This window comes from Astyanax mexicanus, chromosome 16 (genome assembly GCF_023375975.1).
Source record: "Astyanax mexicanus isolate ESR-SI-001 chromosome 16, AstMex3_surface, whole genome shotgun sequence".
Taxonomy (NCBI): domain Eukaryota; kingdom Metazoa; phylum Chordata; class Actinopteri; order Characiformes; family Acestrorhamphidae; genus Astyanax; species Astyanax mexicanus.
This window is the reverse complement of record NC_064423.1, coordinates 14,977,145-14,992,710: the sequence shown is the minus strand read 5'-3', so window position 1 is coordinate 14,992,710 and position 15,566 is coordinate 14,977,145. Positions and strand designations below refer to the sequence as shown.

General features: G+C 39.1%; 1 protein-coding gene and 1 long non-coding RNA gene across 2 annotated transcripts in view; one reads left to right on the top strand and one right to left on the bottom strand.

Moving 5' to 3' along the window:
- The window catches only part of fam163ab (family with sequence similarity 163 member Ab), a 33,239-nt gene extending 18,179 nt beyond the window's left edge, over positions 1-15,060 (top strand). Inside the window, exons 2-3 of the mRNA XM_007240068.4 lie at positions 8,991-9,105; positions 10,026-15,060. Coding sequence (XP_007240130.1) covers positions 9,013-9,105; positions 10,026-10,373 — 441 coding nt within the window. The 5' untranslated portion in view covers positions 8,991-9,012 and the 3' untranslated portion in view covers positions 10,374-15,060. The remainder of the gene's footprint in view (positions 1-8,990; positions 9,106-10,025) is intronic.
- On the bottom strand, positions 668-2,471 carry LOC125782291 (uncharacterized). Its single transcript, XR_007424912.1, has 2 exons — positions 998-2,471; positions 668-861 (listed from the first exon to the last, which is right to left on the bottom strand). It is a non-coding gene; the product is annotated as an uncharacterized LOC125782291 (long non-coding RNA).
- Positions 15,061-15,566: the final 506 nt, after the last annotated feature.

Genomic DNA, 15,566 nt, shown 5'->3' with positions numbered 1-15,566 from the left:
CGAGTCATTGGACAAGCAGATTTGATTTTGCTGCTGTAGAGACGCACCAGGATGCACAAACAGGAAGCAGCAAATTAGATGATTGCGTGTTCATTCTGGGCATCAAGAAACCGATACTGACACATTTGATAACGATGGTGATGTGATGCACTGCAAGAGTGATAGTCACAGTCTGTTTAACAATAATCAATCAATGTTCAATGAACACAGTGCACTTTATTTCACATACAGTGTGATGAGAGAGATTTTAATGTAGATAACAGATGGCATTTTTCTTGCATGGGTCTACAGCGCCATCTTGTGTTCTTATTAAGTGACATACAGCAGACCTGTGATTTACTATGAACTGAAATTCTGGTGTGCTATTTTTCTCTGCTATAATCAATCACTATTTTAGAGATTATTGTGAAGCAATCTATATTAAAATGCTTGAAGTTATGGTGTTAATATTATAAAAACCAACTCTTTTGCAGATAAATAAAAAAAAAGCTTACAGTAGATTTAAATAAAATGTAACAAGGCAAAAAAAGGAAATTATTAATGAATGAACAACAGATGACTAGAAATTATTCAAAGCATCTAACACAGATTTTTATTGTGTTGTTTAGAAAAACAATATAAACACTATGATTTATTACTGTAAGTAAGTAATTAAACAGACACTTGATGATTCTTTGCATTTAATTGCATATATTTATTTGTATTCTTTAGCTTTTTCATTTTTATTTCTATGGTCCGGTTCAGCTGATGAATTTGTTTTCTCTGATGAGCGTTTTCTCCCTCTATTTGGTTCGGTTTCACAGTTTTTGTCTTTAGTCTTCAGACGGCCCAACCACAGATCTGCTAACTGCACAGCTGGTCCTCTGTCACAAATACACACAAAAATGACAGAAAAAAGACAAATCTGTGGTTAACGAGACTGGTTAGATTATATATGTGGTTAGAGAGTCTGTTCAGTTGGAGAGACTTATTAGGTAAAAATGTTAACAGAGCTTACCAGTCTGTGTAAACAGTCGTCAGACAACCCAACCACAGATCTGACTGTTAAGTGCAGAGCTGGGGCTCCGTCACAAATACACACAGAAGAAGAAAAATAACAATAGAAAGAGAAATCTGTGGTTAGTAAGACTGTTTAGAGTATATGTGTGGTCTGTTTGGTTAGAGAGACTGATAAGGTAGCAATAGTGACAGAGCTTACCAGTTTGTTTGAACAGTTGTTAGATGACCCAACCACTGATCTGACAGTTACTGCAGAGCTTGTGCTCAGTCACAAATAAACACAGAAAAAGTACAAAAATGACATAAAGAGAAATATGTGGTTAGTGAGACTGGTTAGAGTATATGTGTGGTTAAAGAGTCTGTTCAATTGGAGAGTCTGATTAGATAACAACAGTAACAGAGCTTACCAGTCTGTGTGAACAGTCCTCAGACGACCCAACCACAGATCCGACTGTTTACTGCAGAGCTGGGGCTCCGTCACAAATACACACAGAAGAAGAAAAAGAACAATAGAAAAAGAAATATGTGGTTAGAAAGACTGTTAAGAGTATATGTGTAGTCTGTTTGGTTACAGAGACTGATTAGGTAACAATAAAAAAGAGCTTACCAGTCTGTGTAAACAGTCGTCAGATTACCCAACCACAGATCTGACTGTTCACTCAAAGCTGGTCCTCCGTCACAAATACACACAGAAGAAGAAAAATAACAATAGAAAGAGACATCTGTGTTTAGTAAGACTGTTTAGAGTATATGTGTGGTCTGTTTGGTTAGAGAGACTGATTAGGTAGCAATAGTGACAGAGCTTACCAGTTTGTTTGAACAGTTGTTAGATGACCCAACCACTAGGGGTGGGCGATATGGCTCTAAAATAATATCACGATATTTCAGGGTATTTTTGCGATAACAATATACTTGGCGATATAGGAAAACAAAAATAATTAATTAATTTCAGGAATATAGTATAATAGTATAACAGTATAATCATAATGAGGCAAGATAAATAATATAGCATAAAATAATATAATGCAGCAAATAATATTGCAGAATATTTAGTGCATGCATATAAACTGCAAACTAAAACAATTACACAATAAATACACCTAAAGCTTCACAGTAAATAATAGACTACTTTTAAGACAGAACAGCCCTATTATCACGATATGGATTTTTAATATCATGATATTTCTGTGTCACGATATATTGTACACGATATAATATTGCCCACCCCTACCAACCACTGATCTGACAGTTACTGCAGAGCTTGTGCTCAGTCACAAATACACATAGAAGAAGAAAAAGAACAATAGAAAGAGAAATCTGTGTTTAGAAAGACTGTTAAGAGTATATGTGTGGTCTGTTTGGTTAGAGATACTGATTAGGTAACAATAATAACAGAGCTTACCAGTCTGTGTAAACAGTCGTCAGATTACCCAACCACAGATCTGACTGTTAAGTGCAGAGCTGGGGCTCCGTCACAAATACACACAAAAGAAGAAAAAGAACAATAGAAAGAGAAATCTGTGGTTAGTAAGACTGTTTAGAGTATATGTGTGCTCTGTTTGGTTAGAGAGACTGATAAGGTAGCAATAGTGACAGAGCTTACCAGTTTGCTTGAACAGTTATTAGATGACCCAACCACTGATCTGACAGTTACTGCAGAGCTTGTGCTCAGTCACAAATACACACAGAAAAAGTACAAAAACGACAAAGAGAAATATGTGGTTAGTGAGACTGGTTAGAGCAGCGTTTCTCAACCTTTTTTCTATCACGGCACCCTTTAAATATATGCGAGATGTCAAGGCACCCCAGTTTACGGACGGGGGGGGGGTGGGGTGCTGGCGCAGTACTTCAGGTGAGAACGAGGGGTGTTGCTGGCGGAATATGAAATAAAATAGCGCGTGCATCGCGTGGGGGGACAAAAACTTTACAGTGTGTCCCAATTTAGGGGCTGCATCCTTCAGAGGCTGTATTCGAAGACAGATTGCGTCACAGCTGCGCAGTAATACACCGCCTCTGTGGGTCGCATCCTTCAGAGTATGCTGCCTGTGAATTGGGACACACCCCGACACGAGCTGACTCTGGAAAGGAAATATGCACGTGAGGCGCAATATTTTGACGGCACCCCCGATGAAGCTAGACGGCAACCCTGGTTGAGAAACACTGGGTTAGAGTATGTGTGTGGTTAGACAGTCTATTTGGTTGAAAAGACTGATTATATAACAATAGTAACAGGGCTTACCAGTTTGTAAACAGTCCACAGGCAAAACCCTCGAAGCCACTAAGCAATACATTAGGAACCAGCTGGAAAGCAGTAACTTACAGCACCACTCTAACAACCATATACAAACCCCACAGTAAACACCTTTCAGTCCTGCAACACTGATCTAAATGATTCACTCCTCTAACAGTGTGTACATGAACTAGCCTCCTGTTTATTATTAAATATTTAGATTATCTCTCGTTAATGTGTGATATTAACTCTTGGCTGGTTAACCTGGTAACCCAGCTAGCGCTGAGTATCTACCTTTAGAGTAGAGAGCTCGAGCTGGTGTGCGCTGATCTGGGGTCTGTAGCTCCGCTGATCTCCTCTACATCACAGTTAATAATATCGGTATTTACATTTGATTATTAGTTATTAATAATATAATAATACAATAATATTCGCGGGCTCTGCTCGGTTACCGGCGGCAGCTCTGCAATGGGTTAAGCTGTTTACAACCTTGACGTCAACCGCGTCCCAACGCCGGTGCTGGTCTCCTTGGTGACGGGGGTAAAGTAGCTACTGGAGTTGTGCCAGTAATGTTAGGCTAAAATCGCAAAGCAAAGCTACGGATTTCTTTTGGATCCAGGATCTGACTGAAAGGTCTAACAGTCTAATCGATCATAAAATAAAATTATTTATTTCTGTTGCTTCATTTGGATTCAAAACATCATGGACACGCCCCCACACGGCAAGCCAAGATATCCGGTGTTCTGTCGAGTTATGCTACTGATCGATACATGCTTCCTATAATGTCAATACGCATGCGCTGACCTATACTTTTTAATTATTTCTCGCGGGGTTTTTTTGGTTTGTTTTGTTTTAAAAATAAATCTGTTACATGGACTCACTGTCATTGGAAAAAAGAGTTTCAATTGTAGAGGCGCGGTTATGGGCGGGTAAACGCTCCGCACTCCGCTCTGCTCCGTAGCAGCGACGCTCCGCTCTACCGCTTGAGAAACAATTGAATTTCTCAGATCGCTTGAATCACGTCATGCGTTTTCTGGCGCGGTACCGCTTGCCACGAGGTCAAAGTTGAACCGTGGCTGTGACCGAAATGTCTCCCTACTCCCTCATTAGTGTTGCTATATGTAGGGAGACACTATTTAGTTCACTAAGTAGGGGTAAAACAGGAGTGAATTCGGACACTCCCTCATCATTATCATGCGCCGGCAAAGGTCGCCTAAAAACACACAGGTGAGAGGGATTGAGCCGTGTTTAATACTCAATGAACACACTGAACTGAGCTCTGAATTAAAGTTAGTGAAGCTCTGAGCTGATCATGAAGTAATTTATCTGCCCGTTATATTTACGCTGTTTAAAAGATAATCCTCACAAAACCTGAAATTAACAGCGTACGCCCTACCGATGGAAAAATAATTTAATCCTATGGGGGTCAGCGTACCGCACCGAACCTACCGCGTGCAGTGTGTAAGCACCTTTAAGCTCTGATTCTGCTCTTCCTCCTGTTATCTCTATATGAGTGTAGGAAAGTGATGCGCAGCTGAGGGTATTCTCCAATCATTAATATTAGTCACTCTCTCGTGTTTATTGTTGGTTGGAAAACAGGCTATGTCTCAATTCAGGGGCTGCATCCTTCGAAGGACGCGATCTACGAAGGTGTGTCCTTTGAAGGATGGGAAGGCTGTAGCGGCTCTACTGAAATGGGACAGTCTACCCTACGGAGTATTCCTGTTTCTTGTTTGAGATTTTACCCGCCACAACCAAAGTCAGAGCTGAGAAATGAGACCGATATTTTGGTCTAGTTTTGCTTCAGACCACAAAATACCAAATTAATTAAGTCCAGGTTAATTAACTGTGCAAATACTTAAATGTTTTAAATGTAATTGGGTGGAACTGAACATAAACAAATAAAAGGGCGTTTGCAATGAAGTTGGAAAAAAGAGAATAAATTAGAATAAAGTATTATTTAGTTTATGTAAATAAATATATTTATTTATATATCTATAAACTAAAAATATATAACAACATGATACTACATATATAAAATAAATAATACTTATACACACATCGGCCATCCTTCAAAGGATGCAGCCCCTGAACTAAGACATAAAGGTGCTTGCACACTGAACGCGGTATGCCGCGCGGCATTCCGCTGTGCTGCCGCTCTGCTCTACGCTGGTCAGTTGCGGGTGCGTTGCGCTGCTGCTGACGCCAAGCGTCTCCTGCTGATAATAGGCGGAGTTTTCTAAAACCCATCACCTCTGTGAGCGGTGTTTTGTAGTTTTGAGTCTCTACAGCCTCTGTGGATCTGTATATGTTTCTCAGCCTCAGAACAAAGCTCTGATTCTTCTCTTCCTCCTGTTATCTCTATATGAGTGTAGGGAAGTGATGTACAGCTGAGGGGATTCACTAATCGCTATTATTAGTCTCTCGCGCACGTTTATTGTTGTTTGGACTACAGTTTCTCTCTAGTCGCGTGAGTTCACGTCATGCGTTTTCTGCCGAGGTACCGCTTGCCGCGAGGTCAAAGTTGAACCATGTTGAACTTTGCCCGCGGTAAGCGGTAGCGCGGTGGAGGCGTGGTTATGGGCGGGGAAACGCGCCGCTTTCCGCTCTGCTCCGCGGCAGCGACGCACCGCTCTACCGCTCTAGACACTATTGAATCCTATGGGGGTCAGCGTACCGCGCCGCACCTACCGCGTGCAGTGTGCAAGCACCTTTAGGCTTGTTCGAGATGCGGCTGCGCCTCGCCTTGCTGGTCAGCGAGAGCAGCCGCGTGCAGGTGGGCGGGGTGGAGGAGCGGAGAAATCAGGTCGGACAGTCTCCACCTGCAGCCCACGTGAACAACACAGGATCTCGCGATGAATGCGCTGTTTGTTTACTTCTGGTGTGAATAAAATCGCAAAAGTGAAACAGAGATAACATGAGTGTTATTAAATTGAGATAAAAACTTGTTATAAATATTCACAAAACATACTGTCATGTTACAGATGTATTGTGTAGTACTAAATAAATAATGGGATTAAATTTTTATTTGCAGACCAGCTTTTCTGTCCTTTGTTCTTGGAAATAAATACATCATGCTCATTTACACAGCTTTAATTGTTTAGCGCATTTCACAACACAAAAACAATAGAAGAAAAGAAAAGTAGATTTCAGTATAATAGTTATGTAGGTTTAAAGATAATTAATAAGAGCAGTTCAGGGCGCTTTATAAAACAGTAAAAATGATAGCAGTTGAGCTTTATTATGATATAAAATGCAGATTATGAACAAATAAATATTTTTGAATACTGCATGAAAATTAACTGTCTTGCTAGTAGATATGACAGTGTAAATACTGTGTTTTTAAGGGGTTTTAGAGGAGATATATATTTTAAAATAAAAAGATTTACACGTGATAGGTGTCGGTGGATCTTCTAACCAATGGGGATTAAGCTCTGTCGTCATCAGGGCGGCTCTAGGCTCCCGCAGTTGGTGGGAAGCAACTGCAGCGCCTGGGTCAGACGGCTGCAGGCAGATTTCACTCGCGGGACTATAATATGGCAAGCCAACTAAGCCAAAACGTGTGGGAAAGAAACGCCTCCACGCGTAAAAATATGACGTGTCCACACGTAAAAAAATCACGTGTACAGGCGGTAAAACTGTTCGTGTATACACGTTTTGGCATCTAACATCCAATCGGTAAACGCGCCTATGCATACATTTGCATTGTAATAAGGCAGCCTGACAACACATGATGTCATGCAACGTATTGTATTCCATATTCATAAGACGCTTACGTGGGTTACAACGCAGTGTCTACGTACCGTGACATAGCCCCATACATACTCATACACACTCTGCACGCAAGGTCCACATAACTGAAACGTTGTAATCATGTGTCTATGATGTACCCCCTATTTCACATGATGTAACCCCCGCCATTTTATATCCATAGTGTTTACCCTGCCTTTAGGTCAGTGCAATCATGGCTCTGCAAAATTTAAAAAGCTATATTTTAATATAGCATTATTTGTATTGTATACTTTGGATGTCTATTTTATTAAAATGCAATTCATAGTATATATATTAGTCATATTATTGTTATTATTATTATTATTATTATTATTATTATTATTATTATTATTAGTTTTTGTAGTACTAGTCATCTGCACAATAATCTATGGTTATTTTGTCATTTTGATTTGCTTTAGGACAATAAAAATGTAAAAGAAACTAATAAAAGATACAGAGAAATTGTGACTCTAAATTTACTAAATTCAGTGGCTGAACACCGAATGTTGTTTACTAGGGCTTAAAAAAGCAAAATTACAATTTAAAAGTATAACATTTTAAAAGTTAAGACTTTAAGTGTGGACAGTTAGGACTGAAATATTGTGTTTATATTGATTGTAGTTCATTTTTTTTTTTTTTTTTTGACCTAACATTTTTAATAACAGCCTTGCTTTAGTGTTAATTGTGCCGCTATAATACGACTTGACTTAATATGACTTTCCCTGTGGGATCTGTCTTACACCTAGCAATAATAGTTATATTTCTTGTGTGTTAATGTAGGGAATGTTATGTTCCCTGAGTAGGGCACTGTGGCATTAAAAATACTTGTTTATCCACATTTTAATCTGTCCTAGCAGATATGAGGTGTTGTACAGGCATATTAAGACTGCTTCTACAGCTCAGTAAATGTTGCCATCTACAGGCTGCATATTGCAACTGCGGCTTTTTGAGATGGACAGTAAATCCCAAGACGTTAATTTTTTACGTCTGTACACGTAATATATCCACGTCTGTACAGGTGAAAAAAAGCACGTGATGTACAGACGGCATAAATTTACGCCTCCACACGTAAAAAGATTACGTCTGTACACGTAAAAAGATAACGTCTTTATCTGTCAACACGTGATTTTTTTACGTGTGGACACGTCATATTTTTACGCGTGGAGGCGTTTCTTTCCCACACGTTTTGGCTTAGTTGGCTTGCCATACTATAACGCCGGAAGTCATCGTCACGTGATGAAGGCGCAGACGCAAGTCGGACAAAAAAACTAACCAGCATGCACCATACCGAGCCAGGCGGCGATCGGACTGCGCAGCGCCGGGTTAAGTCGAACAAGCCTATAGCCACAGTTTTAACCTGGGCGCGTGAGTCACGCGTTTTCTGTTGCGAGGTCAAAGTTGAACCATGTTGAGCTTTGACCGCGGTAAGCGGTAGCGGAGTAGAGGCGTGGTTATGGGCGGGAAAACGCGCTAAACGCGCTCTACCCCGCTAGAAACTATTAAATCCTATTGGAGTTCAGCGTACCGTGCCGCACCTACCGCGTGCAGTAATAAGCACCTTGAGCCAGTTGGGATAACGCTAGCAGAGCAGTAGGCTAACCGCAGCAGAACTTCAGTCAGAAGTAAACTTTCTGAGGGAGAACCTCCCTCGTTTCTTCTCTTGGGCTTATCAGTCCGCAGCCGGGGTTCAATATCTTGACTCTGCGATAAAATACAAAATATAACATGTTTTATATTATATCTCTATACGATAATTCTGAGTTTACCTCCTGCCCCCTCTCCCCCACACACTCTTCTCCTGCCTCAAAAATCCAATCAACAGGAAAGTCTCAGACTCAGACAACAATGAGTGACAACCACGCACAGCCAATAAAAACACTTTTCATAAACCCATGATTTAACCCATTAACTTTATACTCAGCTTCTCATTCCAGTGGTACTGTACATGTGTGTGATCTGAGCTTGTGCACCTGTGTCTGTTTGTTGGCAGGGTTTGATGGAGAGCTGGTCGAATGACAGCGGGAACTGTCGTCATAACTGGAGGAATACTCGCAACGGTGATACTGCTGTGTATCATTGTGGTGCTCTGCTACTGCCGACTCCAGGTGAGCTCAAAAGAAACAACATTTTCTTGGCTAAATGTATTTGATATATTAACCAGACAGTAGCGGATTACATGTAGTAATTACAAGTAATCAGAATACAAAAACAGCAAGTACCTGTATTCCTTTACAGTTACACTGATATATTTAGTGATTTGATTACAGTTGCATTTTACATTACATTACATTACATTAGGCAGATGCTTTTGTCCAAAGCGACTTACTTATTTTAAAATAGAGAGATTACTAGAAAGGATAACATTACAGTTTAAGTAGAATAATAAGTGTCATTTAAAACTGACTTTAGGGATGCACGTTGATATCAGAAATATATTTGCAGATATTTGCTTTTTTGAAATAATTGGTATCTAACCTTTATTTAAAAAAGATGTTCAGTCTATGTAAACAACAGTTAGCTAAATAAAGAAGACACATTTTCTTTTATTGTTTGTGTACAGTTGATTGAAAGATAAAATGCATAATAAAATACATAAATGTCTGAAAAATGTCTGATAAATATCAGATATATACATATGCTATATAGGATATTCATATTTTTCTGAATGAACAGAAACATGAATAAAGTCAAGTGAAGACTTTCCTACAGTCAGTTTTTGCCTTTCTCATTTGATTTTAGATATTGTTCTGGGTTCTTTTAGGACTTCCTGGATGAGTTGTCCATGCCCTTTTGGAGTAATTTTTGTAGGACGTTCACCAGTGTTCCATGTTATTTGTATTCATGTCCATTTGTGAATAACAGATATCACTGTGGTTTTTCAAGTCCCAAACCTTTACTAGACTCTCTTCCTTTTTTTTAACCCTCTACTGCAGCTTATGGCTTGAAAAATTTCCCGGCCACATTTGGTCAGTTTTGATCTCTTTCTCTCTTTTTATCTGTCTCTATTTATTTTCTCTCTCTATAGTATTACTGCTGTAAGAAGAATGGATCTGATCCAGACTCCTCCTCCTGCTCTCAGGCTCAGCTGGCCTGTGACTCCTGCAGTCCTCCCAGGCTGGACGGGGCAGGCGTTGCACCCCTGTCCCTGTCCGCCCGCAGCTTCTGCCCCACCTGCTCACCCTACGGTTCGTCCTACTACATCCGTGCCACGGACGAGACGCGCAACGGAACCGAGCGCATCGGATACATGCCTGGTCAGCACGAGAGCCCATCGCTGTCCCTCACACTGCCCTCCACACACAGCACTTCGCTGAGCTCACACACTCTGCCGGACTTCTACTACAACACACACACCATCAGCACGGACGTCTGACAAGAAGTTGATACGATACAGACAATTAGAGCTGACCAGCTTGCAGGGGGCCACTCCTGGACCTTAGTACTGTTGTGTTACAGTGTGTAGTGGGCAGCAGGAGCCTGAAATATTTGTATCTGAATTAAAGGAGGTTTGATACAGATACACCATTCCTGCTGGGAAAGCCCCTGGAAACTGCTGGCTTTTACTGGGCCCTGACACACCACAACACTGAACTATCTTAACATCTGTGAATAGTTGCACTTGAAAATCCTGCAACATTATATGGATAAAAGTATCGGGATGCCTGCTCATTTATTGTTTTTTTCCAAAATCAAGGGTTTAAAAAATAGTAGCTGTCTCTACTGTCCAGGCAAGGCTATTACTAGATTTTGAAGCATTGCTGTGAGAATATGATGGCTTTCAGCAACAAGAGCATTAGTGAGGTCAGGATGTTGGACGATCACCAGGCCACCTCATCCCCAACTCCCTAGCTTACCCTAAAAGTACTGGGTGGAGCACCATCATTCCAGAGAACACTGCTGCGCACAGCGTAAAGTCAGGGCGATTTACTAAATTTCAGGTTGATCTGGTCTAGAGAGTCCTATTATATTGCCAGTACATTTCTACAGGGACTAGACAAGCTATGTGTGTGCATTTGCATATCTGAGTCACCTATGGATGCAAGTTACTTTAAGTAGCTGGATGCATTCATCAGGAGGGGTGTCCACAAATATTTGGACACATTGTTTAACTCCTAAATTAGAAGGTGGCCAGAGTCTGATTCTCTCTCTCTTTTTTTTTTTTTTTTAAAGACCCAGGAACTTACAGTCTGTCCCAGGCAAAGGCTAGCATTTCAATCCATCAATTCAAATGAAGCTTCAATAATATGAATTCATATTTGCTTTGCATATTAAGGCCTATTCACACCATTTAGGCTTTTTTCTATGTAGTGGTACCTCAGACCATTGTGGTAAACTCTAGCCCATTTTTTGTCATGACAATGAAGCCCTATTTGGATGCACCTGTATAGTGCAGAAAACAGAACTGAAAAAAAAGCATGCAGCACCGCAATCTATCAGTTTTGGACAATTTAATATATGAAATGTGCATTTTTTGTTTGTTATTCCATTTAAACACAGATGTCAAAAGCAAGAAGTTTCAACTGGAACACCCAAAAGTCAATTACTTTTAGAATTCAGAGTTTAGAATCCAGGATGGCTGCAATGCACAGTAACAGTAGTAAAAGCAATAGAATTATACAGTTACACATTTGTTCATTTGTGCCTCGTGGTGTTCAAATTTAATATTGTTTATTTATCCACTGGAATCGCTTACCTTGGAGAGTGCAAAAATGCTAAACTGGGACAATATTAAAAATGCCTACGTGGCAAATAGTCTGGTTAGAAATTCCACAAAACATCAGAAAATGCTTGTCAAAGTCTTGATGAACTGTTTTTTGGAAATGTTTTAATATAGTGTAATAGAATTGGAAGGTTTAACTGAATTTAGTTGGGTTTAATGTAGTTTTCAGCTTCAACATCCCACTTCCTGAGGTAAATGAAATGCAGAACTGGCCTTTTGTGTAGCAAACACTCATTAAGGTCAGAATTGTGCAAATATGCATCATATCCCAGTTGCAGACTTACTTTATTACCACCTCTGTATCATGTTTATCTAGCTTGTTGATGAGGGCTGGGTGATGATTCAATTCAATTGAGACTTTGGCATCCTAACTTATGAAAAAAAGGTAATCTAGATAAATTGATGTGTGTCACTTCTTGTTTCCCAATGATGCTCTTGTTTTGAATTTGTATTGTTTATTATTTATTTATTTGTGTGTTTAACTATATTTAAAGTTCATTGAAATCCACTGTATAAACAAATCAATATATTAAGTTTATATAAAGTCGTTATTTATAAATTATGTAACATAATCGTGATTTTAACAATAAGCAAAGTAATTAAATGATGGAGTGAAAATACATACAAGAACACAGCAAAACTTTGGGACAGATTGAAGCCCAGTCCTATTTTTCTTTTGTACCCCCACTCCTTGATTTCAAGGTTTCAAAATAGGATGAAACTGGGATAACACCTAGTGTGTGTGTGCACATATATATATATATATTTTTTTTTTCTCCCAAATTCCACATAAATGCTGCAGGCTCTGCCATCTGTTGTACCATTTAAGGTGGAATTGGCAAGTTAGCCATGTGGCTACTGAGACGAGTGGTTAAACTATTACTATTAAACTATGTAGACCTAACACTTTCGCTACTCCTTGATCGCTACTGTCTTGATCCTAACAAGACACCTTACCCTTAATTGTAAACATGCAAAACAGAGAGGTAAGTGGTAGGGTCAAGGGGTGAAATGGGATTGGGCCTAAATCTAGTCTAGTTTGGACACTGATGATTTAACTATCTTAATTGCTTTGTTTGTTTTGCCTACTTGTGATCCTCATCTGTCAACTGAGAGAATTCTCCAACCTCATTCTACACAGTCAGTTACTGACAAAGCCAACAACTAGTGTTGCAAAAAATATGAACTACAAAAAACTATGGCTCAGAGCAGACTCTCAGTCACTTGTAATAGTAGGTTTGTCAGGTGTGTCAGGGCCCACGGGGCCTCACACTCAGCTCTCATTAGGGTGAAAACACCTGCTGCCCTAGGAACTCACTGAACCACTGAATGAGGGCTATCAAAAACAAGGTCTCATCTGCTGCTGTTGAAATGTTCATTTTCCCACAAGTATATCTTCAGCATTAATGTTTTAGTATTAAGTATTAATTGATAAAGTGGGAAATTTTACTGACTGTGTATCCAGTGCTTTCTCTATGCAAGGTCTATGAGCTCAAGCAGAGAGAAAAGCCAAAAAAAAGTGTCAATAAAACATTCCTGAGACTCTCGTGACTCTCATGTGAATGAGACGTGCTAACAAACTTTACTCCGATCAGCCATAACATTAAAACCTTGTGAATGACTATTAATCATTGATTAATAAATAACATTTTCTGAACTGGTTCCAGAGCAACATGAAAAGATACACCTTGAAAAGAGATGCTATGACATGCTCTTGGTATGCAGTGATCAGTACCTATTAAAGATTATCTTTTAATTAGGCTTGCATCAAGGTCATTGATGCTCAAGAAGGTCTTACCTCATAGCTTATTACAGGACTTAAAGGATCTTCTGCTAACAATATTCTTGGTGCAACACGCCACTCTCAGAGATCTTGTGGAGTCCATGCTTTATAGGGTCAGAGCTGTTTTGAGACCATGGTTTTAATGTTATGGCTGATCCTTGTGCTTTCCTTGTGGTTTACTTTTTTGTCCTTTTTTTAGTCATATCTGAAGACTTCCACATTAATCCTCATGTATATTGGGTCTTATGTTTAGTCCCTTTATAGTTTGTTGGGAAAAAAATGTTTTTATTTTTTTGTTTTTGTTTTTTAAACTAAAAATAACAAAAGAGCAGTCAATCCAGGAAAACATGTCTTTCTGTAAAGGTATTATTGTGTTTAGCCAAAGTTTAGCCACGTTACAGTAGCAAATGTATCTGATCAATGACTGTACATTGCATTGACGCTGTGGCTCCATTTACATCTCACAACTCATTTGGTGCGCACCCTTCTCTTCTCCCACAAATGTCTGAGACGGGCAAGAGGATTTATGTCCAGTACTGTGTAAGTATTAAGTACTCTGGCCAGTTAGTTTTAGTCTACAATATCATTAGCTTACTGCCTATCAGCTAATTACATTAAATTGGACATCAGATTTCATACTTCAAACTTTACACAGATTATATGTTAATGTAGCCAACAGCACAACACCACATGATCAATAACAGTATGATTAATTAGCTAGCTGTCTGATAGTTTGACAGCAGCCAAGCCAATGAGATCTATTATTTAGCTCCTTAGTGTTACCCCGCCTTCTTAAGATATAACAGAATAAGGTTTTAAAAACTGAGAAAACAATTTCTTTTTTTTGTTGAGAAAACAAAAGATGTGCCTGAAGTAGCACAGGGAAACAAACTACTGACTCCTGAGATGGAAAGGCAGTTTAAAGAAGAAACATTAAATAGAAAATAGGCTGTTTTGTTCACATCATACTTCATAATACTGCACCGTCCATGTTTTCAACAGTCAATGTATCAGAAACTTAAACGGGAGATTTAAGCTGTTATTTAGTGATGTGCATTCTATTGCTTCTATTCCAGCTTTTGATGCTTTAAAACTAGAAAAAGGAGGAAAACGATGTTCAGTTTAACCATGAAAGGAACATCTTCCCATTCTGTTCTGAGCACAGCTGGTTTTTAAAACGCTGTTTGATTTTCTCTTCACCTTAAGAGTTGAAACTCACTGCTCACAGCTGATGTAAATGATTATACCTGAACATACCAGTCTGCATTTCTTTGCAGACCAGACTGACTGACCTATGGGACTACATTTTAAACTGATCTACCCGATTCCAGTTCCCTGTTGATGTTGTTACAGATTAAACTGTTATGCTTGGAAACATCCATATATTTTCACTTTCTGAAGTCATTTGTGTACTGAAGACGATGCCCCGCAGAGACTTTATCATGTGGAGAGAAGTGTGTAGTGTTTTCCAGATTAGAATGTGAGTACCAGTTTAAAGTGGATTGAAACAGCAAAGCAAAAAATAAGCATTAATAAAGATCATTATTATAATGTTAACTGGTTTTGTTGTTTCTGCTTTTACAAACCTAATCATTCTATCAGCTTTAGAGTGAAAATCCTTATTGTTTGGATTGAACAAACAGGATGTATTCACTGTCTAATTTCCTTCAGTTTCCAGAACTTACAGGATATAAGGATCTGCTGCTAATGTCTTGGTGCCATATATTACAGGACAAAAAGTAATACAAAAAAAGTAGCAAAAGCAGGCCACAGCACCAAACTGAAATGGTTAAGTACGGAGTCTTAGCAGACCATGAAGTCTCAATAAATAAATTGTTAATTAAAAAGTGACTACTTTACATTATGATGGTAGGTGCTCCAAATTACAAAAAAAAAAAAATCCCAAAATAAGAAATCAACCAGCTGTTGTAACATAAGGAAAGTTTTATTAAATTATTTTACATTTTAAACATTTATTAAATAGTTAATTTGCCCTTGAATTTGACTTTCAACATCAGACGATTTAGACCACAGTAACTTTACCAGTGTTCTGTGCTGCCCAC